This window comes from Pteropus vampyrus, unplaced genomic scaffold (assembly GCF_000151845.1).
Source record: "Pteropus vampyrus isolate Shadow unplaced genomic scaffold, Pvam_2.0 Scaffold509, whole genome shotgun sequence".
NCBI classification, from domain to species: domain Eukaryota; kingdom Metazoa; phylum Chordata; class Mammalia; order Chiroptera; family Pteropodidae; genus Pteropus; species Pteropus vampyrus.
Genome location: NW_011889290.1, coordinates 2,624,276 through 2,648,537, shown reverse-complemented (window position 1 = coordinate 2,648,537; position 24,262 = coordinate 2,624,276). Strand labels below are relative to the sequence as shown.

The 24,262-nt window shown below is 37.6% G+C and overlaps 1 protein-coding gene across 2 annotated transcripts in view; it reads left to right on the top strand.

Annotated features, from left to right (window-relative positions):
* MYLK4 (myosin light chain kinase family member 4) overlaps nt 1–16,344 on the top strand; it is an 80,524-nt gene extending 64,180 nt beyond the window's left edge. The window contains exons 3-11 of one of the 2 annotated variants that reach the window (XM_011383246.2): nt 1,474–1,579; nt 4,251–4,344; nt 4,423–4,532; nt 5,463–5,604; nt 8,382–8,452; nt 9,220–9,348; nt 9,985–10,137; nt 12,724–12,811; nt 16,274–16,344. In XM_011383246.2, coding sequence (XP_011381548.1) covers nt 1,474–1,579; nt 4,251–4,344; nt 4,423–4,532; nt 5,463–5,604; nt 8,382–8,452; nt 9,220–9,348; nt 9,985–10,137; nt 12,724–12,811; nt 16,274–16,318 — 938 coding nt within the window. In that variant the 3' untranslated portion in view covers nt 16,319–16,344. The remainder of the gene's footprint in view (nt 1–1,473; nt 1,580–4,250; nt 4,345–4,422; nt 4,533–5,462; nt 5,605–8,381; nt 8,453–9,219; nt 9,349–9,984; nt 10,138–12,723; nt 12,812–16,273) is intronic. The other variant, XM_023524919.1, reaches the window with a different exon arrangement.
* Nucleotides 16,345–24,262: the final 7,918 nt, after the last annotated feature.

Here is a 24,262-nt window from a genome sequence, read left to right as displayed (position 1 = left end):
GAGTCCTCGGAAACTCAGCAGCAATAGGACATATTTTCCAGAATGCTGAACAAATAAAGCATGCTGACAGTAGTAAGCAGAAAGTGGCAGAGAACTACTTCATCACAGAAGACAACAAAAACAGCAGAATAGATATAGTGGATACAGGCGAAGCACTAGAAAGACACACTGAGAAGGACAGAAGAAACCAGACAAGTCTAGGGGAGCTTATAAGGCCAACCCCTAGAGTCTACTAGAATTAAAACCTCCAAACAGCAAGATCTGGTGACTCCATTGGGTAGAAAAAGGCTTTCGTTTCAGCCTTTCAACAAGCATTTCCAACTAAATTTCACTTAGCTTAATAGCCTGAAGGATACATAATGCTGCATTGATGCCATTTGAATAGGTAACTCAATCACTTTTTTTGGTGGGGGGAGGGATCTGAAAAGATGATAGGCACCAAGAAAATTCTTTCATGACTTCTTTATTTTTCTGTATATTTATGGCATGCAAAGTGAATGTCCATATCAAATCAAATTCCCAAAGATTTATATCATCTGAATTAAGAAAAAATATTAATAGTTGTCAGAGTGCCTAGCATGAGTCTTAAAAAACTGTTATTGTTTTTTGAGTAAATGTAAATTTTTAAAAGCAAAGTTATTATTTACTCACTTGCCTTTGTATTTTTTGTATACATGTAAGAAGGTGCATGTAGTAGGTGCTTAAATAATGAATAAATGGGGAAATAAATAGGTTCATGGAAAGCAGATTTTAACAGCAGTAATCATAGAAAAATAAAAAGAACACTGGAAGTATATTCTTGAGTAATTATGTATTTTAGAACTGATCCTGAGCTGGACTAGAATTTAAACATTTAGGATAGAAGGTATAAAATGGAAGAAATCTGAGAGCTGTGGAATATATACTTAGCCAGTTTTACTGGGCATTTTATTTCTAGCCAGGAAAAATTTATCTGGGTTCTTAAATATGTCTGAAGTGAAGGCTAAAATAGTTTGGAAAGTAATATATAATAATATCAAACATTTCAATAACATGAAGAAACTTTTCATTTTTTTTCTCTGCTTTATTAAAATAATGGACTATATATCAGTGGTGCTTTTGAAAAAATAGAACAAAATTTCTCATGTTTGAATTTAAATGGACTCAGGCTTAAAAGTATAACCTATTTGGATTGTATTGAGGTTGGAAATTTTCAACTATTTTTGACATTTGTCAAAAGTTGTCCTGAAGATCATATGAACCATAGTTCAGTGGTCCTAACATTTTTTTCTCAAACATGTCAAGTGTCACCTCCATAAATCACAGGTCATAATATGAAATGGAAATTTATATTACATGGATCATTAGGAATAAAATAGATAACTTGTATTTTATTATTAAATGAACAAATTTTCACTGTGAGACAAAATGCCTGGTGCCATAAAGAGTTTTGTCTGCTTAACAGATGGCCCTTCTTTCTCTCTCACCTTCTAGATGAAGTCCTGGCTCCTCCTGCCCCATTTAATCACCGAATTGTGATAGCCAAACAAACAGCAGTCAACAGTTTTTATACAGTGAGCAGAACAGAAATTTTAGGAGGGTAAGTAATGCTCGATTTTAACACACTTTCAACAAAAGAAGAGACCTTGCAAAGAGACGGATCCTGAAGATTTCATAAATATTTGCCACTCTGGGCCTGAAAATCAGAAACATTACAAACATTTTAAGAGATTTTAAAGATTTCTGAAAATCATTGATGCCAGAAAGGTTGAAGTGGTGACAGCGACTAAACTTTGCATTTATGTTTTATTTCTCATTTGTAATGTCTGAAAGTGAGAGAAATCCAGTGTGTGTCTAAACCCAGAAGGTTTAGAAGCTGTCCAAAACTTGAAAAGTGAGAAACAAAATATAGAAATGAGTTAACATTGTGTATTTCTTGCTGCATGTTTGGTTTTCCATTTATGTTGTCATTGTATGGATTATTATTATCCATTTCAATCAATTATTTTCTTCACTGAAAAACGTATTTGAAGGACATCGAAATGCACAATCTCTCCCTGAAGAAAGAAGAGCAAAGTCCATCAGGAAATCATTACTGGGGATAGTCCTTCCTCTTCTACATTAGTCACATTCCCCCTATGATATCTATTTAATTTAACTTAAATTAAATTAAATTTAAAGCCTAAATTATAAAGTTTACTACCATCAACACACATACCTACATAAAATAGGAAGAGGAAAGCATAAAATTTATCCAAATATATACAAAATTTACTTAATAATACATTGAAAAACACCCATAGCTACTGTAATGCATGGTTCTGGAATTGGCAATTAGGGGTGTGGTTGATATTTGTAAAGTCCCTTCTTCCTCTCCCCTTTCCATATATCTTTTGCCCTCTGCCACACAGAACCACCTGAACTTTTTTCTTCTCAGCTGGCTGATCATGGAGAATTCCCCTTGAGACTATGAGGATAGGCTGAGAGAGAAATGGGAATTCTGAAACATGAATAGGTACCATGGGAGCCTGAAGTATTACTGCCTGCAGCAGCTTATTTAGGATTTTAGGGATTCAGTGACAAGGCAGCAACTTTCTCGAAAGTAAAGGAGTTATAGGCAGAAGCAGCTTTGAAACAATCCCCAGGGTTTGTGCTGTGTTTCAGGTGAAGGTCTGTCAATGATGCCTTAAAAACTTCCTTTCTAACCCTTTGGGCAGCATTGGATCTTTTTGGTCATACTGCAGTCTGGACCAGCTGCTAGTCATCCCCTGTCTGGGCTCCATTCAAAATTGGCAGCCATAACTCACTCAGTAAATAAGTTAGAGAAGCATAATCAAATGTGTGTTTTTGCTCCAAAATTCAAAGAGATCATCAACTGGTATACCTACTTTTTAGTACTAAGAGATTCCAGATGCAGCAAATTATTTTTCACTTTTGGCAGAGATACTGCAACATGTCCAGGATCACTGGATCTCGAAAAACTTGCCCACAGTGGCGATCTCGAAAAACTTGCCCGCAGTGGCAGGCCCCTAAATTTACCTGGGATTCATCTCCCAGTCTATGGCCTCTAGGCTATTTATCACCCTTACTCAACATATTCAATTAGCATGAGGTTATCAGTATGGTGGACCAGTAGAAACAGTGAGAGGTAGCCTAATTATTCAAGGCACTTACAAAATAAGTCAGTTGAGGTTGTATTGAAGTTAAACAGTGATGTGGCATTTCTGCCGGGCCCAGGCAGCTCTGGGGGCCTTTGCTAATTAAGAGAAAAAAACATTTTCTTAATTAGCAGCCACATATGAGATGTTCATGTGCTCCAGTAAAGAGATTACACCTGGAATAGTGGTTTGAATTAAAGTCATCATTTAGCTATGTTTATGGGACCCATCTGCTTCTGCCCAGGATGCGCAGCTGAGTTGAATGGGATGTGGTGAAAGGCACTACCTGTCTCTGTTAGCTGTTGCCAAGACCCTCCCCTCTGCAGTCCTGTAGCAATGTGGTGGCCTTAGGTGCACAGTGTTTTTAGGGAAGCTTCCCTGTCTCTCTTGCCATGATAGCCGTCATTGGACAGACAGGCACCTGTGTTCTATTTTACTAAATCAGGAATCAAGGCAAGCAAGTCAAATTTAAAAATTGTTCATGAGGCTGCAGTTCTGTGTGTGATTTCATTTGTCAGAAGCTGTCTTACAAAGTATACATAAATTTATGTCCAAGTTAAAGTGTCAGAAAGCTCATAGATGATTATGTAATATGTTTTCGATTATATGTGTCTATATGCAATATTGTCATTACTTTTTATTTATTTATATGCAATTTCCAAAAATAATTTCATGTGCCTGATTCACAACCTATATTGTTCACATGCTTGCAAAGCCTCACTTATTACATTCATATGTATTCACAATGCTTCTATTTTTTCTATAACAGAGGTTCTCAGATTTTAAAGCTCATATGAATTATACAAGGAATGTTGTAACATGCCAGTTCTGGGGCCTCACCCTAGATTCCTGTTTCAGTAGAGCTGGAGTAAAGCCAGGAAACATGTATTGCTTATAACCCTTCAGGTGATTCTGATGCCAGTGACCCACAGACCACACCTTGCCACTGTTGTAGAAGTTTATTAGCTATAGTAGATGCACTAATAGGTTTGTGCATTCAAACTCAAAAAGAGAAATGCCTCCGGGCAACTTCCCCATCCATTTGGCAGTGGCTGAAGCCAGGTCCTGGTGGGGACAGACGCTCATGCTGCACCTCGTCCTCTTCTTTGCTAGGGGGCGCTTTGGCCAGGTTCACAAGTGTGAAGAAAAAGCAACAGGTCTGAAGCTGGCAGCCAAGATCATTAAAACCAGAGGGACAAAGGATAAGGTAAAGGCTGTGGCGTTGCAATGTGGATCTCCTCCTGCCGTTGTCTTCACTTCATTAAGCATCTTACCTTCTTCTTAGGATGAGGTGAAGAACGAGATCACCGTCATGAACCAGCTGGATCACGTGAACCTCATTCAGCTCTACGATGCTTTTGAGTCTAAGAATGACATTATCCTGGTTATGGAGTAGTATGTGTTCCCTCCTGCCTCCTCTTCTGCTCCCCGGCAAAGCTGTGCACACACATTCAGAGAGTCCTGCACCATCCATGACCATGGAGTGCAGCTTTGCTCTGTCTCAGTAGTTGCTAGGTCCACACTTGGTGTACCACTGATTCTGACTTGCATGTATGAGACAATCTTATCAGTTTCAGAAAGGAAATTACTTAGAAATAGACATCTCTACATATGATTTTATTAATAAGAAGTAGAATGACAACCTAGATCTAGCTTTACATTTAAACTATACTGTCAAAAATCCAGTTTAAATATTATTCTGGTTAACCTGGAGAAAAGTGGTTTTTGAACTACATTTCACTTTCAAGCTAATCACTAATACAAAGGTCATGTTGAACTCAATAATTAGACATAAGAAACTTCCATTTAAAATCACCTTTGTAAAAATTTAATGTGGTTAGTTAGTAAGTGAGTAGTAGTGTGATTCAGTTCATTTTTTCCTTACTTTGGGTTTTGTTTATCATTTTTCAATAAGAAATTTCAAACACTAAATATCTAGCATCAGCCACATAGAAACACTTTGTCACTAAAGTTAATCTAAAGAGACTGTCTAACGCTCACTTGGTGTTCGGAATTCCCCTCCCCGCTTTCTTGGAGTCCTCTTTATCTTTCATACATGTTAGAAAATGGCAGATGTGTTCTCTCTCCAGAGCTGTAACTGCTGAATGAAAGGGAGTTTGAGGCTTTCCATTTATGAAATTGATGGTAGCTAAAACAAGGGCCTTCAACCTAAAAGTCATCTAACTGAGATAGCAAAGATAGAGTTAGAACTGTGTGCACACTTCTGTTGGAAGAGTTAGAGGAGCTTAAACACCAAGCTGCTGCAAGAAAAACATGTTCATTCAGGAATCATGACTAAAGACTTCTTTCTTCTTCCCTCTGCAGTGTGGATGGCGGTGAGCTGTTTGACAGGATCATTGATGACAACTACAATCTCACTGAGTTTGATACTATCCTGTTTATCAAGCAGATATGTGAGGGAATACGACACATGCATCAGATGTATATTCTTCATTTAGACCTGAAGGTAGAGCATGCTTTATATCCCAACCTTCTTTCCTTATGGGGATTGGATGACCCTGTCAGATACTGTACACCACCTCAGGAAATTGATACTGTCACTAGGTACATATTCAGGAATTAATAAAAATCTAGATTCTTAACCACATTCCCCATTCCCAACTTCTGTCATCTCCTAATATTTGCACATCTCCTTCTTTAAGGACTACTATTTAGATTCTTGTTACTTGCCTGTGTGAAAGGAATCCATGTGGGAGACGGTTTCCCTAAAAGTTTAGAATTTAAATCACCATCACCACCACCATGATATTTTTGTTGTGTCTCTGTCATTATTAGGATAAGAGTAGGAGGGAAAATTTTAGCTAACTCAAAATACCCAAAATAGTAGACAAACTTTCCAGCTTTCCAAGAGTCTCCAGCATTCTTTTGACATTCTTTTAGGAAGCTCTGGACTTTAGGGATTTGTTTTTCTGTAGGCATGCTAGAGCACTGAGGAGAAACCTATGGCAGAATGAAAGACAGAGCAGCCAGCAGAGTAGCGCTAAAATGCTAAGGAGCAGAAAAGAGTGGTAGGAGTGGGGCTAGACACCACGCTGGAAATGGTGGAAAGCTTTTGTGAGCAGCAGGGAGCCAAGATGCCTTCTTTTCTTCTCTTATCTATGACTTTGATCTCTCTCCCATTATGAAGCCCCTAGGATTGTACTGTGCCTTGTTACAACCAATGAAAAACCCAACTTTGACCAATTCTAATATTGGGGCTAAAAATCATGAAATGCATCTTCTTGTGTGGCTCAATCATTTTCTCATTTCCTTGTTTGCACAGCATGGCAGTGAGATAAAATATTCTATATAACATACCAACTATTGCAAGTCAGCAGGCATTGTAGAGCTAAATAAATGTAACTTCTTTAAATAGTTTTCCATGGGCCTCTTTTCTTATAACTTGGCTTCCTTCACTGTCTTGATTTATGTGCATTGCCTCTTGCATTCACAGGGTAGGAGGAAGTAGCATATAAAATGGCAAAGTCAGAGGTTAGAAGTCATTAACAAAGCTCTTGGCTATGAACTGAATTTGATAATGCATATTTTCATTGAGCATTTCATTGAGTGTAGATGTTCTACAGATATTCCTAAAGAAATTCGATTGGCAACTAGGACCTGACTTATCATAAGTCAGACAATTCCATATGTGGCTTCATAATGTTTATTGAGGACTCCTAAGGGTAATTTTAGTTATGGCTTGTATATAAAGATAATAATAAAGGCGACAGCTGGATGGGTTGTTAAGGACCAGTCATCTTTTTTAGAAAGATCCTTGGAAGGAAAAAGACCAAAAATATTAAGAGTGCTTGTCACTATGTAGAGGAGATTATAGGTGACTTAAAAATTGCCTCTTCTATATTTTTCTGTTTTACAAATCTTATTCAATAAATATGCTTTAATTTCATAATAGAAAAAAATAACTTTTTGAAGTGTCCTCAAAGCTGCTTCTTTACATTCTGCAAATTTTTTATGAATAGTATTCTTTGACAACTGAACAGCTTTATACATGATTGATCAGTTATTTAAGCATGAAACCAAATTTTCTTATATAGCACCCACTTCTCTATAAATAGTTTTTACTCATAGATATTTGTTTTAAAGATATTTTAGAAAAGAACTGCCAGATATTATGCCCAACCAAATGGACTCTATTGAATATTGATAAAGAGATACTATGCCATTTTATAAAGTGTTTCTGAGTTTCTGATCTCATTTGAACCTTCTCTCTACCCAGACAGGTATGTGTGTTGTGTGTGTTTGGGGCGGGGGGCGGGCGGTTCGCGGCGGACAGCCAGGATCCCACCTAAAGGAATGAGATGTGGGATCCTGGAGATTTGACAACTCAGTGTATGCTCCCCAGTTCTCAGGGAAGAGTCCGGATTAGAGCTTGAGAATTTCAGACAATTTGTTGAAAATTTTCTCTTTTAAGAATGACCTTAACTTTAATTCAAATCTCTTATGTTTCTCTGACCTTAGTTTTTCTGTCCTAACAGATATAAGTACACTTGTAAGACATTTTATAAACACTGAGTTGCAGTGCTATTATCTACATTTTCCCCTCTTCACCACAAAACTGTCACATTGGCAGGGCAAGGTCTTACCGGCGTCAAACTCCAAGGAAACACATAGTCCAGGGTTTAGTCATTGAGACCACACTCAGTAAAACTTTGGAATTGCAGAGAATAAAGAATGAACAGCAGAGAAAGCCTCTCTTTGACATATGACTTTCCCGTAGACTAAGCACAAAGGAAAATCTGGAGGTCAGTAGTGTTCACATAATATAGCGTAGTCAGTGTGGCTGTTTAAATGAATCAGGCCATTTCTCTTCAAACTCATAAATCCTTGGGGAAAATATTCCTCCAAGAAAGAGAAATTCATACTTAATAATTTTTTTGAGGAAGGCAGAGGTCAAGTTTGAGACAGCTTCCATCAGTGCATTTAGAAAGTACTGAAGCAGCCTCCTTTTCTTCCCTCAAGGAGGCCTCTGCCTGAATTCACACATCATGGTAAACTGCAGAACCAGGGAGAGGAACAGGAAGGATAATGCAAGGTTGGCATGGTACCCACAACCTCATCTACCACATAATTAAAGAAGAAAATACCCACACAGACAAACCAGCCCCAAAGTGAAAGGCCTGATATGTTTTCCTTGAGCATCATTGTATTTTTAGTTGTGGTTCAAGGACAATTTGAGTGAATGATGGTTGTTTTCATTGCTAATGTGTCTCTTTCTCCTGGCAGCCTGAGAATATCCTGTGTGTGAGTCGGGATTCTAAGCAAATAAAAATTATTGATTTTGGATTGGCCAGAAGGTATGCCTATTTAGACATAGGTGTATGAATGGAGTTAGGGAGCATAATGGGTGTTGTTTCTTTTCAAAGATAAATCTGATATACCCCTTGGTTTCATACCCTCATTTAAATTTGACTTAACAAAAATTATGTTTCAACTTTACATTGCTGATTTGAATATTTAGAAGTTTCTATAGTGCATGCAAGAAAAATTATGAAACATTAAAACCTAATCCAGTGAAGTTATTAAATTTGAAAACATAAATTAAAATTTGTAAGAGTTTGTCTTAGTCTTTTACATTTGTTCCACCTGTAAAGAGATTTATTTTAAAAAAATTAATAGTGTAAACAAGGTTACAAAGGGTTCTGGCACATATAAGGTTCTTAAAAAAACAAAGAGCACATTAATGATGAATATAAAATAGATGTTGTCAATCATTGCATTTTATTTAGTTATTAGCATGGGCTTATTCCACTACATGTCAAGGATCGTGTCAGTTTTTCTTTTGTCATATACTGTAATTTAGGTGTTCTAATTATCCTGAGCATCTTTCCTCACAACTGTTTTAGATTATTAAGGTTTTACTGTATGAATTATGACTTAAAACTCCTAGAACTTCTTCACAAGTGTTTGACGCTTTGTCTTAAATATGTAAGTTCCTTTAAAGTCTATTTATTTTAAATTTGCCGCATGGCTGAAGTTATTTTGTCTTGTAGACTGCATTTTTCCAATTTCCATGATTTTTGATTGACATTCTCTATCCCTTCACTTGTCTCCTAAATTTCAGATACAAACCCAGAGAGAAGCTGAAGGTGAACTTTGGAACCCCAGAATTTCTTGCCCCTGAAGTTGTGAACTATGATTTTGTTTCCTTTCCCACTGACATGTGGAGTGTAGGGGTAATTACCTATATGCTGTAAGCAGATCTCCAGTCTCTCTGACACTTATTCTCAATTGTCATGCATATTCTAAGAAATTTTGTTATTTTGAATAAAAGCCCTGATTTAGATCTTTCAAGAATAACATCATACCTATAGGCTTTGGTGAATCCTATAGGTGAAAGGAATAGATTCTTTCCCTGCACATCATCTGAAAAAGTAAATGTATGCCTTCTTCACTAATCACTTTAACTCCTAGGACACCACCCAATGCCTTAAAAGTAAAACAAACAAACAAACAAACAAACCCTTGTGTCTTGATCTTCTAAATGACTAATGTTAGTCTTATTCCCTAGAGGCAACACTCCTTATGTTTGCCATCTGAGTGTATGACAGACTTTATTAGCTGTAAATGCATTAAAAGGAAGTTGTACTGGTCTTTGAGGTTCATATTCAAGTGTAGATGCTGCCTTCATTGTTGCAGTTGTTTAATTAGGAGTTGGGGTGGGGGAGGTAAGCATCTCTTTCATTGTAAAAATTTTTATAAAATTATGTTTAATTATTAGTTTATTTGCTTTCTTTCAGTTTTAAATGACAGAACTGAAAAAGAAACCTGTCTGTAAAGGGTTTGAAGCTCTTTAAAAAATACTCACTCTGGACCATGTGTCTTATAGACTTAGTGGTTTGTCCCCTTTCCTGGGCGATAACGATGCTGAGACCCTGAACAACATCCTGGCCTGCAGGTGGGACTTAGAGGAGGAAGAATTGAAGGACATCTCAGAGGAGGCCAAGGAGTTCATCTCCAAACTTCTGATTAAGGAGAAGAGGTAACCCAAGTTCTTTGTGGGCTCTAGAAAAAGTAGGGATAATAGTGAAGCAGTAGTATACCACCAGGGTTATCAGAACTCATGTCAGATAACAACTGAATTCCTTTAGTGAAATCTCTGATGCCTGTGCAAAGTTGTAAATAGGATGAATCTGATGCTCTTGACCCAGTTTACTGATGTCTGGGACTCCTTTTGTCATAAGCCTTGAATGGGGCTGCAAAAACTTTCCACTGTCTGCCTTTTGCAATAAGGCTCTCGCAATTAAAGACTCTTGCCGGGTCTCAGTGGACTCACCCTCTGAAGGGTTTGAGATGAGTTATTTCCATGATGCCTTTCACATCTACAAAGTACATATATAGCTCTATGTAACTGAACATTTAACTATCATTTTATTTGAGAACTTACAATGGGCCAGACTATGCTAAGTGCTTTATAGACATTTCCTCTTTCAACCCTCACCCAATTTCATAAGGTGGAAATTATCATTACTATTTTATAGATGAGACTTTAAGCAGTTTGCCCAAGATCATACAGCTAGTAAATGGTAGAATTTATATTCACATGCAAGCTGACCTTCCCCAAGGCCATGTACTTAACTGTTATACATTACATGGCCTTCTAATTTCTATCATGCTAAAACCACATAATTCAAAATTTGGTGGATAAAGAAGATTGATGTTGAAATATAGGGGAAATACATTGCCATTAATCTGTCAAACACACGGTTTCAGATGATGTTACATCTAAAACATATTATAGTAGATGGTATTTAAGATTCTCAGGCCAACAATACTTGCTTTATTGTTTTGTTATCTTTGTGGCTTTTAAGTTATTAATAAATATGACTATGAACCAATATTCAGTGGGGTGCAGTGGAATGGGGTGGTAAAGAAACAACAAGGCTAATGGGTCTGGTGCAGTGCCTGACACACAGGAGGCTCTTTAGGTAACTCATGATCTAATAAAAAAGATAAGTATTTTTAAAAAGATATAATATAATGTGGTTAATGCAAAAAATAGAGTATGTTGACAAAGGCCAGAAGAGAGAAAGGGCAATAAACAGACATTGGTTTTATCTTTAATGGAAAGGCTCACAACTGATGTTACTATTATTTTTATTTATACAATACTGAATGCCAGGCAGTGAACAAATGAAAAATGTCAACTCTATCAAATCTTCAGTGGATGAGAATAAACATTTATTGAGAATCTATTTTACAGAAACATTAGGTCCTCACTTAATATTATTGATAAGTTCTTGGAAACTGCAACTTTAAACAAAAGGACATATAATGAAACCAGTTTTACTACAGACTAATTGATATAAATAAAATGGCATTTTTCTGGTCACGAAAACATCACCAAACTTCTAGATAATGACCCAAAGTACCAAAAATAAAGGTGAGCTATACATACATTAACAAAGACTAATAAAAACAGACAGAGTAATGAATGATTTTCCATCCCACTTATTCCAGTCCAAGGTTGAGGGTGGCCGCAGCCCATCCCAGCAGCTCAGGGCACAGGTGGGACCCGCCCTTCCATCTCAGGGTCACTCACATACAGCCACACTCACACAGACTGGAACAATTTAGACATACCAGTTTACCTCAGGTGTACATTTCTGGGATGTGAGAGGAAACTGGAGTCCCCAGAGGAAACTCACGGAGACATGGGAAGAGTGCACACTCCATACAGAGAATGGCCCTGGCTGGAATCAATATTTTTCTCATCAGCGTTATAAGAAAATGACGTTAAACAAAATGACGTTATTCAAGGAGCTGTTGTATACTTTGTGTTATCTGATTTAATCGTCTGGATATCCTGTTGCATGTGGATATTATCACCACTATTTTACAGATGAGGACATTGAGGCTGAGAACAGTGAAGCAGTCACACAGCTCCTCAGGGCAGATTCAGATCCAGGCCATTGGACTCCAGCCCCCGTGTCCTGCCCACTCCTTCAGTTTGAGGGTTTCATTAATATCTAAGGAGCAACAAATACACACTTGGGTGAAATGATAACTGGCTCAGTATTTGAGTCAATACTTGATTAAACTAAGACCAATGCCAAATACCACTATCATAGAATAAAAATTCTCTCGATACTTATATTAACTTTCCATGTATTTCTCTATCTAACTCTTCAAAACACCTTAATTCAAAAGTTAATAATACATTTTATTCAACAGTTTTAATACATATATCACTTTTGCAATCATCAAAATCAATGTAGCATTTTGTTCTTATAATAATAAACATACATTTATTCTTCAATTGACTGATAGAAATTCAATTTACACATTTACATTATGAATGGTTACGTATATTTGAAAGTAAATGTTCGGTTACTAATAAAAATTTTGAATTTTTTGCCTTTCTTTGTCTTAGCCATGTTGTTACCCTGATTGGATTAGATGGTAACCCACACAACACTGATAACTATTCCAGAGAAGGTGGAATTGATTGTGAATTTGACATTTGGCATCTGGTCTTCCAAAGGCAGTGGCCAGAGCTGAGGCTGACTGGCAGATGCAGGCTTCGTTTGGTGCGTTCCCACTAATAACCTTCTGAATTTCCCTTTAGTTGGAGAATAAGTGCAAGTGAAGCTCTCAAACACCCTTGGTTGTCAGACCACAAGCTCCACTCCAGACTTAATGCACAGGTAATGAAGGCTCTTTGTTTTTCCTCTTCTAGTTGGCTTCAGTCTTTTGATGATCAGATGCTAGAGGTGTCTTAGCCTTAGGTGAGGTTCCTTCTTATTCCTTTTCTTGCAACCTTCAAATCTTGTGCTAGTGTTAAATTGCTTAAAATACTTTTATTGAGCAGTTTGTATTTTTAAAATAAATGTTAATTATGTTATCATATTTATTATTAAATCATTATATCCATTATAAACTATACTATGTTCACATACTTAAGCATATAGCCTAAATATATAAACATATAAAATTTGGAAGAATGTATGCTAATGTACATTATGCCCCCTTAAAACAGAACTTAGAATTCTAACTTCTATGCTTACCTGGGTTAGTCTGCTCTGGGCGCCAAAAATCATAACACTCAGGTCGATCCTGATATTAATATATGTATATGTGAAGGATACTCTTTCTAAGACTAAATGAACATAATGTTCATTGATCCTGATATTAATATATGTATATGTGAAGGGTACTCTTTCTAGAGACTAAATGAAGTGTTTGTTGAGAATAATTGAGCCCACACTCTGCAATAACTTCTTACAATAAATTCCCTAACTACTCTCATTGCCTTAATTATCATTTATATTATGACTTCCACATCTGTCCCTTCAGCACAGATTTCTTTCCTAAACTTCAGGTACATATATCCGCTTGTGTATTGGACATTTCCACTTGGATCTTCTCAGTCCTAAACTAAACTCATCTCCCCAACAACCTCACCTCATTCTCAACCATGCTCCCAGAACAAACCACTTGATGGCTAAACCAGACCTCAGGACATCTTCTTTGTTTCCTTTCTCCCTCAACCTGCCTCTCCCCCCCATCTCACATTTAATTTATTTCCAAGTTCTGTACATTATTTTCCCTTATTACTTCTGGAATCTGTCCATCTTCTCCATCCTCATGGTTATCTTGGAACCCATTCACCTGAATTACCACAATAACCTCCTCTACACTATCTCCATCCAAATCACTGTTGATTATACAAAAGACACAGAAGTAGATGTACAACATATAAGCAACTTTACTAAACATTTAGAATGTTCAACTGGGCAAGATATATATAGAAGCAATCTATGCCTTCAGGTGTTATTGAGGGTTGATCTTACATGAGCATCAGTTAAGATGGTCTCTGTCAAGCGCTGGCGTAGAAAGTGAGTTTGATACACTTTTATTTCCTCCATCTCTGCTCCTCATCCTGCCCATTCTCTGGGGTTTTGGAATGGAGCTTTTCCACTGACCAGTAAACCTTGGAATGACTATGCTTTCAGGTACTCATTTTTTCCACATTCAGTTTTTATTGAAATTAACTTTGCTTCTAAATTCGGCATCCGTACTAAGTTTTATTTGTGTCTGAATATACCTTTCCTTGATAATTAGTACTGATGTCAAGTAAAAATAGACTTATTACCTAGTCAGTACCTAACCCAGACTACATAAACTGCTTATTAGGGTTACCAACCTATTTTGGGTCAGTTTTCCACCAATGTATTTTTATCCAAGCTTATTGATGTCTAAATACACTTTGACATGTAGGACAATATAGAAACCACAGCAGATAATTAATGACATTATACAGTTTAGAAAATGTTTAAAAATATTTTAACAACCATATAACAACAACAAAAATTACCTTTCTGTTATTCTATCCAACTACCAGCACCTAAGGTAAATAGATGTTTCAAGAATGGTGAGGATTTTTAAAAAATTTATTGTATACATCTTGTTAGTTACCATGAAAGTTATAATTATTTGCCACTGTTCTAGGCACTGTTCTAACTACTATACAAATATTAACTCATTTAATCCTCATACCAATCCTCAGAAACAAGCACCATTATTATCCTCATTATGTAGATGAGGAAACTGAGGACAAGGGTTAAGTACTTGTACAGGATCTCATGAGGAGCAAGTGATGGAGCCAGCATCCCAGACCAGGCAGGCAGGCTCTGGAGTTTGGTCAGAGCTTCACCGTTCGGCTATCCTGCTGCATAAAGGGCTGCTGGTCAAAGGGGACCTGATGATGTTTCCAGAATGATTCACGTACCATACAGTTTTGGTATTAAAGCCAATATTCAAGCTTAATATGTTTTATTTTTCAATGAAATAGTGAAACTATATTTTTTCAGAAAATTTATTTTTGGAAAAGTCTTGGTTTTCATATGTTCTATAAAATGATAATTTAACTTTATGTTGAAAATTTAACTTTTATCCAAAATTATTTACTATTTAAATCTTAATTCTATTTTTGTCATTTATAAACTTTTATTTATCTCTTTTAATTGCTTCATGCTTAAAAGCACTTGTTGCTTCTTAACCACTTAGCATGCTTCTATTTAGTCACTTAATTTAAGAATATTCTTTTCTTAAAAATTAAGGTCCTGAAGTTCTCTGCCTTCTTTATTAAGCTCAAGGCAACATGCTGTGGTTCTCAGCTTTTCCTATGACCCCAACCATTCACACACAATCCATCTTTCATTAGACACAGCTCTCAACTGGGGTAGAACAAAGTATTCTCAAACTACAAATCTATTAGAACCCTGCAAGCACCTACCACAGACTTAATAAATGCTTTGAGGCTGAAGGAAGGGAAACTAAACAAATATGATGAGGTTTCTTTTCTCCCACAGCTTCTACCTTTTCTTCTCATTTCCAGCACTACTCCCTTAGCTCATGCCCTTCTTTCAATTTACTGCACTAATAAAATAACTTACAAGCTGACATTCACCAAATAGTAATTTCTTTAATTATAACTGATCATATTACTTGATCAAATAGTCTTCAATACTTTGATCAAACAGTCTTCAAGTGTCCCCCATTGCCCACACCAAACCCATCCAGCAGTCCAGGCCTGCTCCAATACATCCCGATGTTGGTTTTTAGTCTTGTTCTCCGCTACTCTTTCTAGATCAGCCCAAATCATAAAGATTATCTAAGAGCTATTTTAAATGCAACTCCTTTAAGATGGCTCTTCTCAGTCCCCAAACTGGAGGTACTTTCTTTGTCTTCTTGAGCCTCACTTGTGGCACTTAAATAACTCTTGTGTACTAGATTTGAAAACTTTGGAAGAGGCAGTTTCTGTATCTGGCTCATCTTTGTAGCTTACTGCAGCCCCAATTTCAGTCTTGATTCTCGTGCTTTATCTAAGTGAATTATGTCAAAGGAAGTTTGACAAAACACACATGTGTAATATTTAAGTGCCTGACTCTGAGGGGAAACGTTGTAATGACAGGCGTGCTAGAGAAGAGTAGGGAGCATGTCTAAGGTGGACTCTTAAGGCGGGTCAGTGTTCCTGTCATTAGCAATTAGGCTTCAAGAACTTTTCTTGAAGAACATTTTCTACTCAGTAGCAAGTTATTGACTCAAGTGTTTTCATCAGTCAGGAACTGATGAAAAAGTTCTAATCCTTCCCAAAATGTCTCCTGGTTTTCTAGAAGAAGGATTGCTGCTCTGATGGTCAGGACCTTGTGACCAAATAATCTATGGAAGACGCCCATTTGAAAGGTTGGTCTCTGGTCTTTTCCTAAAGAGGTGTTTGTGTAAGTCTTAAAATAAAGGATCAAGAAGGAAATTAAATGCTTGTTGCACTGACTATGTGGGAAGCGGGGCAGTGTTTTGACTGAGGGGGAGGGCCCCAAAATCAGACTGCTGTACTTGCACCCTGACTATGCTATTTTCTAGTAGAGAAACTTTAGTTTCCAGATTTGTGGGTTGAGGAATAGTTTTACTTCCTAAACTTTTGAGTGGCTCCAATGAGATAACTCAAGCAAAGCCCTTAGACCAGGGCCTAGCACATAGTAGGTGCTCAATAGGTACCAGTAACTGAACAGAAACTGTCTCTGGTAGTCCTTACAACAATTGTGTTGGACTAGAGGAAGTAATATCTTTTTCTTTCTTTCTTTTTTTATATAGGTAGGGAAACCAAGTCTCAGAGACTCAGAGACTAAATAACTCACCCAAAGTCTTACTGCTAGTCAATGGTAGAGTGTAATTCTCTCAGGTATCTCTGAATCCAAAGCCCCCTTTTTTTTCTCCGCTGAGCTACCTCCTGCTCTTGGCCATTCTTGGACCCCAAGGACCTACCACTTCATACAAAGCCTCTACTCTGCTTAGAATTTTGTTGGAATTTTTGAGAGATAGTTTTACACAAGAATATCTTCTATTATATCAGTAAGCTAGCCAACTTTATGCTCTAAAGGAGAAACCTAAAAAAATGTACTTATTTTAGAGGACTTTTAGAAATTCCAACATTTATATCCTTGTTGGGGGGCCATTCACCCTCCAGCAAGACAGCTCCCTAATCTTGGGTGATAAGTCCATGGCCATTTTTGCAGCTCAATTTTAACAACTACATAGGATTTATGACTTATGTAAACCTGCATTCTTGCTGCCCACTGGTCTCAAACTTCTGATTTGTATTTATTGGTCCTGAGGTTTTTGTTTGTCTATTTGACTATTTATATCCCCGTAAGCTGCCTTGAATCTTTTGTTGAATGATATTAAGTAGAAATAAATCAATAAATCATAATAAAAGTCATGAACCTATGTTAGAAAGACATTTGGCCTCTGGTGTAAGGGTCACTAACTTATGAGTCTATCACTTACTAGAAATCTATGAAAAGTCAGCAGGAAGGCTCATGCTTTCTACTCACAAAGACTATTCTTATTTGTCAATAATAGCAAGGACATTAAAGTTTTGGGAAAAGTAGGGGGAAGTTTTTTTGTCTTATGACAATGTACAGAAATAAAGGACTCTCTGCTCCCAGTTCTGGGTTGGAGTGCTCACTGAGGTGAAGTCTGACCCGCTCTGTGAGTTGTGAGTGCCAGAGTCTACAGGCAGCCGGTCTGTGTTGTTCCTTCTGTCTCCTTTCCAAGCCCTTCCCCAGAAGTAGTTTTGTCCCCAGCTACCATGAACCCCGAGGGCTTGGCACAAACTACCTTCCCATCATAAGCACTGGAGTCACTTTTGAGGCATGGCGGGAATGAATTCACTGGGCGGCAGGAGATTGCATTGAAAGTCAGACCCTGTCAGAGAAGAATAAGGAAGCAATAGCTGGTAGGAGGTGACAGAGTTCTTCCACAGCAAGTTGGTGCTTTGCACCCAATGCCATAGAAGGTTGTGGCAGCCCAAGCAGTGACATTTATACAGAGGACAAAAACGAAAGCATTTGAGCTTGTCATACTGGTGCAGTTAGGTACCATCTTTGTTGAAATAGCTTGATGAAACTTCTCTCTGAACTTGGTCAGATCTGCCTCCTGATGGTCACTTGGGCTGCCTGCCTTCCCTTCTTGGGTCCCTGGCCACAGAAATTCACCTTGGTCTCACCACAGGCTGGGGAGAATTGTTGTAGATACACACAATGTGGATGTTTTCTAGTTTATTTTCTTACTTTTTTAAAAAAATTAAAATGTAAGCTTAAGATATTAACTCTGGGAGCAGCCTCATTTGAGAAGAATGTTTTTAAAAAATCATTCTTCACAATATTTCCTGCCACAGTGAGATGGGGTTTTAGGCAAGATATATTATGAGTAAAACCAACTTTGAGATAATATTGATTTTAGAAATCTGGTGGTTGAATATTATTTCTATGGAAAAAATATGACTTCCAGGCCCTATGAATAAGGCATAATCCACAATGTAAATTGCGGCATATAAATTTCCTGCAATTTGTTAGAGGTTTTTGATGTGTTGAGGAAACCGTCTAAAAATTACTCTAAAAATGGTAGCATTTTGTTTTGTGTTTCCATTGCATCTTTCACCAGCCTGTGAGATATAAATTTAGGATACCTCCTCTGATACATGGGAATAATGTAGGGCAGTAAACGGTGTGCGGGCCCAGGTCAGATGAGGTCTAAAAGCAAATGCAAGTATTTCCATGCGAGACCTGCAGTTTCACTTTGATGCTGGGATCAAGCTGACAGAATGGAGGGGTGGCAGCAGCTTCGGGATCTGGCTGTGTTTCAGAAGAAACAAAGAAGCCTTGTCCTTCGATATTGCAAATAGTACTAAAATATCTTGCATAAACTGAAAAAAAAAAAAAAAAACCTAACCCCACTCTGGGAAGCATTTGGAATCCTTCAAGGGGTTTCTTTTTTTCCTCTCACATACACACATACATTATAAAAAAAATCATGTGTGGTTTTTCTAAGGGGCACAACCAACTAATTACAATTTTAAAAGCCCTATTGAATTAACAAGAGTCATATTTTGTTTGCTTTGCAGGAAAACTGCTGGGGTTGCTGCTGCTTTGAGAAGAGTTTTGGAAAAATCAGCAGTTCTGATGCCTTGACCCCTATGATGTCTTGGGGAAGTGGGGGCCACCACACTTGAACTCAGAAAACCCGGTCCCAGGGGAACTCCTAGTGTTTTGGTCCTGGGGGGACAGGCAAGCCCTGTACCCCTTCCTTCACTTCCCCACACCCATGGTAGTATACACTTGGGGGGATGTTTCCTTGCCATCTTGAGTTTTTTAGTTTTTGACTTTAGTCACTGGGGCAAGGAGTGCATTATTTCTGAAATTGTTTACTAGCATCATCATACTGGAGACTTATTTTAAAACCTGGAGGATGAATGTAGAGGGAGAAAACTGCCTTTTAAAGGGGTGATTATGTTGCTAGAAAAATTCTAAGTCTGGTGCACCCTTGAACACTTAGTTTCTCAGATTTTATTATTTTGATTTGGTCTGAAATCATGTGAATCCAACTGATAAATAATTTACTTTCTGGAACATAAGCCTTTCTCTAAATTCTGAGACAGTTGTCTCTCTACCACTTATTCTCCACTTTCCTCCAAGCATATCCCAAGTAACTGATTCTGCTTTCAAATGAATGACACACATTTTCACAATGCACTCCCCACTCTCTTCTGATTGAACATTAATCTTTGTGAAACATGCTGGTTTTGAGAGATGGTGCAAGAAGTTTCTGTTTATGGTTAGTCTTTAAAATTAAAAACTTTGGAATAATGTTAACAGTCACGAGAGCTGTTCTTATGCTGTACTTGCCAACGAGAAGAAATGGGTCTTATGCATCCTATGGAAGGACAGTGCTGTGCCTCCAATGTTGAAGTGACTTGGGAAATGGTACTCAAGTAAACTCAAACATTTCTGAAGACCCATGATCTTACCTATGCAGAGTCTCATGTAGCTCAGTGGTAGTGAAGAAAGAGCATTCAGAAATCAAAGGTGAGGGGAATACTTCTGCTCACTTTTTAGACATGATTTCCAGTTGGAAACTTCCCTTATTCCTGAACTCCTGTACCATTTCATTACATATATTTAATAAGGGAAATGAGCCCTGTTGTACATGACACAGAAAGGCACAAGGCCTCTAAAGAATGAAGTGTGTGTGTGGTTTCTTTATGAAGAAGAGACAATGCAAAGCCACACTTAACTTGTATTACACATCCAACATCAAGCTCACTATTTAGCTTTTTAAGCTTTCCTCACATTTGTCATTTCCAAATAACTGCTCTGTAGAAATCAGCTAAAATAATGTCTTTATTTTGAGCTGTAAGTTGTTCTAGGCTTTTGTTGTTACAAAAGTAATGAAATGAAATAAGAATAACTTGGTGGCTGTATTAATGAGGGCAGTTTTAACTTGCAATGGCTTTTCTCCATTATTTCTCATATCCACCGAGTAAATCCTTAGAGCCTGTCCATGAATAACTATCTGTGCAATGTCCTTATTCTCATGTATAAGGTAAAGAAGAAGTAGAGAGAGGAGAAATGTTTAATTTAGTTAAGGCCATATGCCAATTTAGTGGTCATGCTAGCTATAAAACTGACTTTTTTCTAGGCTTTGCTTTATATTTTGATGCATTTCTTTTTTCCTTTGGTCTATGCATTTATCCAAGGTTGGTTTCTCTTGTTCCTGTTATGTGACTATGCTTAAAATGTTTAATTTAGTTTCCTTAAAAAAAAAAAGAAGTCCTGTGACTGAAGTGTTATATTACCATGCTATCTTTAGCTGATGGTATTCATTGAGTCTGGAAAAATACAAGGCACTGCATGCATTAATACTCAGATCACAGAGAGCTGGCATTCACTCAAATGCTAAATAAGACGCAAGGGTCTGATTTGAAAGCCCTCATGAGAGACTTTTCTGTCCTGTGGTGTGTGTTTTCTACCAAATAGAGCTTAGGTATTTTGCATGATGTGTGGTTTGCATCCAGCACCTATTCTGACTCACGTTTGCAGATAAACATTCCCCAGGTCCCACCACACATGGAAGAGACAGTTTAGGCCAGATAAATTATTTCTTTGACAAATTGATCTACTGATGACCTCGCAGTTAATGGGTATGATATTTTTTCAAGAGATTTAAAAAGGAGACTCTACTTTGAAACTGGATCTCCTTTGAATTTGTAGTTAAATTTCCACATTTGGATGGGAGGCAGCCCCATACCAGTGGGGTGACTTTTATATGAGAGCTGAGAATAGTTTACATCGCAAAGTTGATTATTACAGTCTGGAGTTATGTGAGAAGGGAGAATTTCAGTCTCTTGCTTATCCTGTCACCTCCCTCCATGCCCACGTGTGGCTATTCTAGCAAGAGCTTAACTTGTTAGCTTGCTGGTCTGATGGGAAAGGGGGATTTGCACAGCAGAGGAGTCAACCAGCATGGACCCAGAGAAGCCGAGTCTGACTAGACTGGGGCTATTGCAATCGATTTTTCCAAGAAGTCGTTAGGATTTGAGGGTCTCTATTTCTCCTCCACCCTCTTCACAGACATTATATGGCTTCGCTTACTTGCATTAGGCAGTTGCCATTTCTTTAGTAAATGGAGAAAATTAAACACTGATGTGGCACTTCCCACTGTCTGGAGAGAAATAAACCTCACAAAGTATTAAGGAAAGAACATGCCACACTTACCAATACTTACCCAGAATCCACTGCTATTTAAAAATCATGGAGAAAAGGGCTCATGCCTCAATTTATAGCACAGAAACCTCTGTAATGGATTCTCACCTGAACTAACTTGGGGGAAAGATTTTTAGGTTGAAATTGGGTAATTTTTATGTTTTCGAGTACCATAGGTTTGTTTATAGTTTTGTTTGTTTGTTTGACAATATTATTTTGCTTTCTTCCCTCGAAAATGTAAATAGGCATGCTGTCATTGTTGTGACATACTTTGATGCGAAAGTGCTTTGAAAGATGTGTGAATACTTATATTTTCACCATTTTTATGGAAATTAATATAGCAAACATTTTTTCTTGTTTTAGAATCAAAATATAGATTTGATATAGTGGAAATGAGGGCCTTGCTCTTCATTCCTTTTCTGGCCCTTCCGCCCCACTACCCTACCACAGCATTAGGCAAGGGGAGCCAGAATGCGTACATGTGTTCTTGCTCAGTTTGGACTATAGGTCTGTTGAGAGAACTTTATTTAGAATATTCTTTTGTGAAACCGTAATGAGACAGAGACACAGGGCACCTCCCTGTATGTGGTTGGCAGACTCAATTCAGCTCTCTGTTCCTTGGCAATTCCATCATGAGTAGAGGGAGCATCACCACTGTGTCTCAGTTCTTCCTAGCCATGATGCTCCTGACTTTGCTTTTACTCTTTTTAATATTATCTTTATTTCTTTTTATTTTTCTTAAGTTAGAGTCAAAGCCCATCTTCTCATGTACCATGATGCTACTCTAAAAGCTTTCTTGGGATGGAAAGTATATTTTCGAAAGGCAAATTGTTTTCTGTCCTAGAGGAAACTTGATGCTGGACTTATTAGATGTTCAATTTCTAGATTAAGATTGCATAGCATGAGTGTACAGTTTCTCATACTGGAAGTTCTATATATTTTTCCTAGCTTAATTTTAGTTGGGTGTGTTTTCTATAAGTGGTCTTTATATGAACAGTCTCGCCTTCCATGAAGGCTTATAACTCAACTACTACTTATTCAAAAGAGCAGAAACATCTGATACCTGAGTGCTCATATGTGGACTTATATGTATTTTGTAGTCATCTCAACTGATAGTTGTCAGTGAGTCCTTTTGATGAGGTGTATCTGTATAGATAATAAATAAAAATGGATTCACAATGTAGTGACTGCATGTATATATATATATGTCTGAACATCATTTTATTCAGCTGTATTTCTTTGCCCTATAAAGATATTTAACAGTCGTATATATGACTTATATTGAAGAATAAACATGGACTTTATTTATCCATTGGTTAATGGGCTAAATTATTCAAAGAAGTGAACTTGGAAAATGCAGTAGAAACTCCTTTATGACAAATTCTGACATGATAAATACTGTGACACTAAGAACCCAAGATACCTTAAAAGAGTGACATTTCACTTATATGAGCTACAAAACCATCCACAGAATATTGGCTAGTCCCATGGGGGGAAAAAAATCCCTTCAAATGAACACATGGAAGTTATAATGTATCAACACATTTTTTTTCTATTAATATAAAAATATTTACTGAGATATATGAAAAGTATATAGTGCCAGAACAGTGTTTGATAAATTATTAAGGCCATTAACATCAGTTCAGTCCCTTCAATGTACCTTAGTGAATATTCCTCAGACTCTAAAGTGTTTGCTTCAGAAAATCTACCACTAAAAAACTTCAGGATAAAGTGGTTGTCCAGTCACTGACTGCCACATTGCTTTTTTGGGCCAGCATCTTGGCTGGAAACACTTGTGTCTGTTCAGCTTCAAGGCTTGCCACATATTTGAGGATGACATCTGGGTCCATGTTAATACTCACATTTTAGCTCAGCAATGACTGACTCTCTCAGCATCAAAAAAATCCCGCACCCTAACCTGGCTTAGGACATCTCATTGAATTTTCTGTTATCTCAATTGCAGGCAGAAGTGGAGCCTTTTTGTCCTCATGCAAAGCCATCCAGTCCCTCTTTCAAACTCAAGCCTTTTCCCACTTAAACGTCTAGGCAATCCTTTCTGAGACTGTGATATAGTGAGAACTATATATTGGTCTTTGTCCCTGGTTTCTGGCACAAAGCTCCTGAAACGCTTGAAATTTCCTAAGTGAGAGGGGTGAGAGGAACATCTGTTATTATTCATAATCAGCCACTTTCAACCATACCTGAGTTTATGCCACTGAAGTGACTCTTGGAGGAAGAGGGCCGGTTGCCTGAAGAACCAACCATGTGGTTAGAGGGTTGGTAAACAAGAACACATCCTTGTGCTGGGAGGGTGGCTTACCCCAATTCAATAGTGACAGGAAGTTCCTATGCTTAGGCCCCTTCCAGGACCTCTCCCTACGTACCTTTTAATCTGACTGCTCATTTGTATCTTTTATTATACCCTTTATAATAAACTGGTAATAGTAAGTAAAGTTTTTCCCTGGGTTCTGTGAGCCATTACAGCAAACTATCGAGCCTTAGAAGGGGGCCATAGTCAAGTCAGACAGAAGTGTGGATTACCTGGGAACCCACCACTTGTGA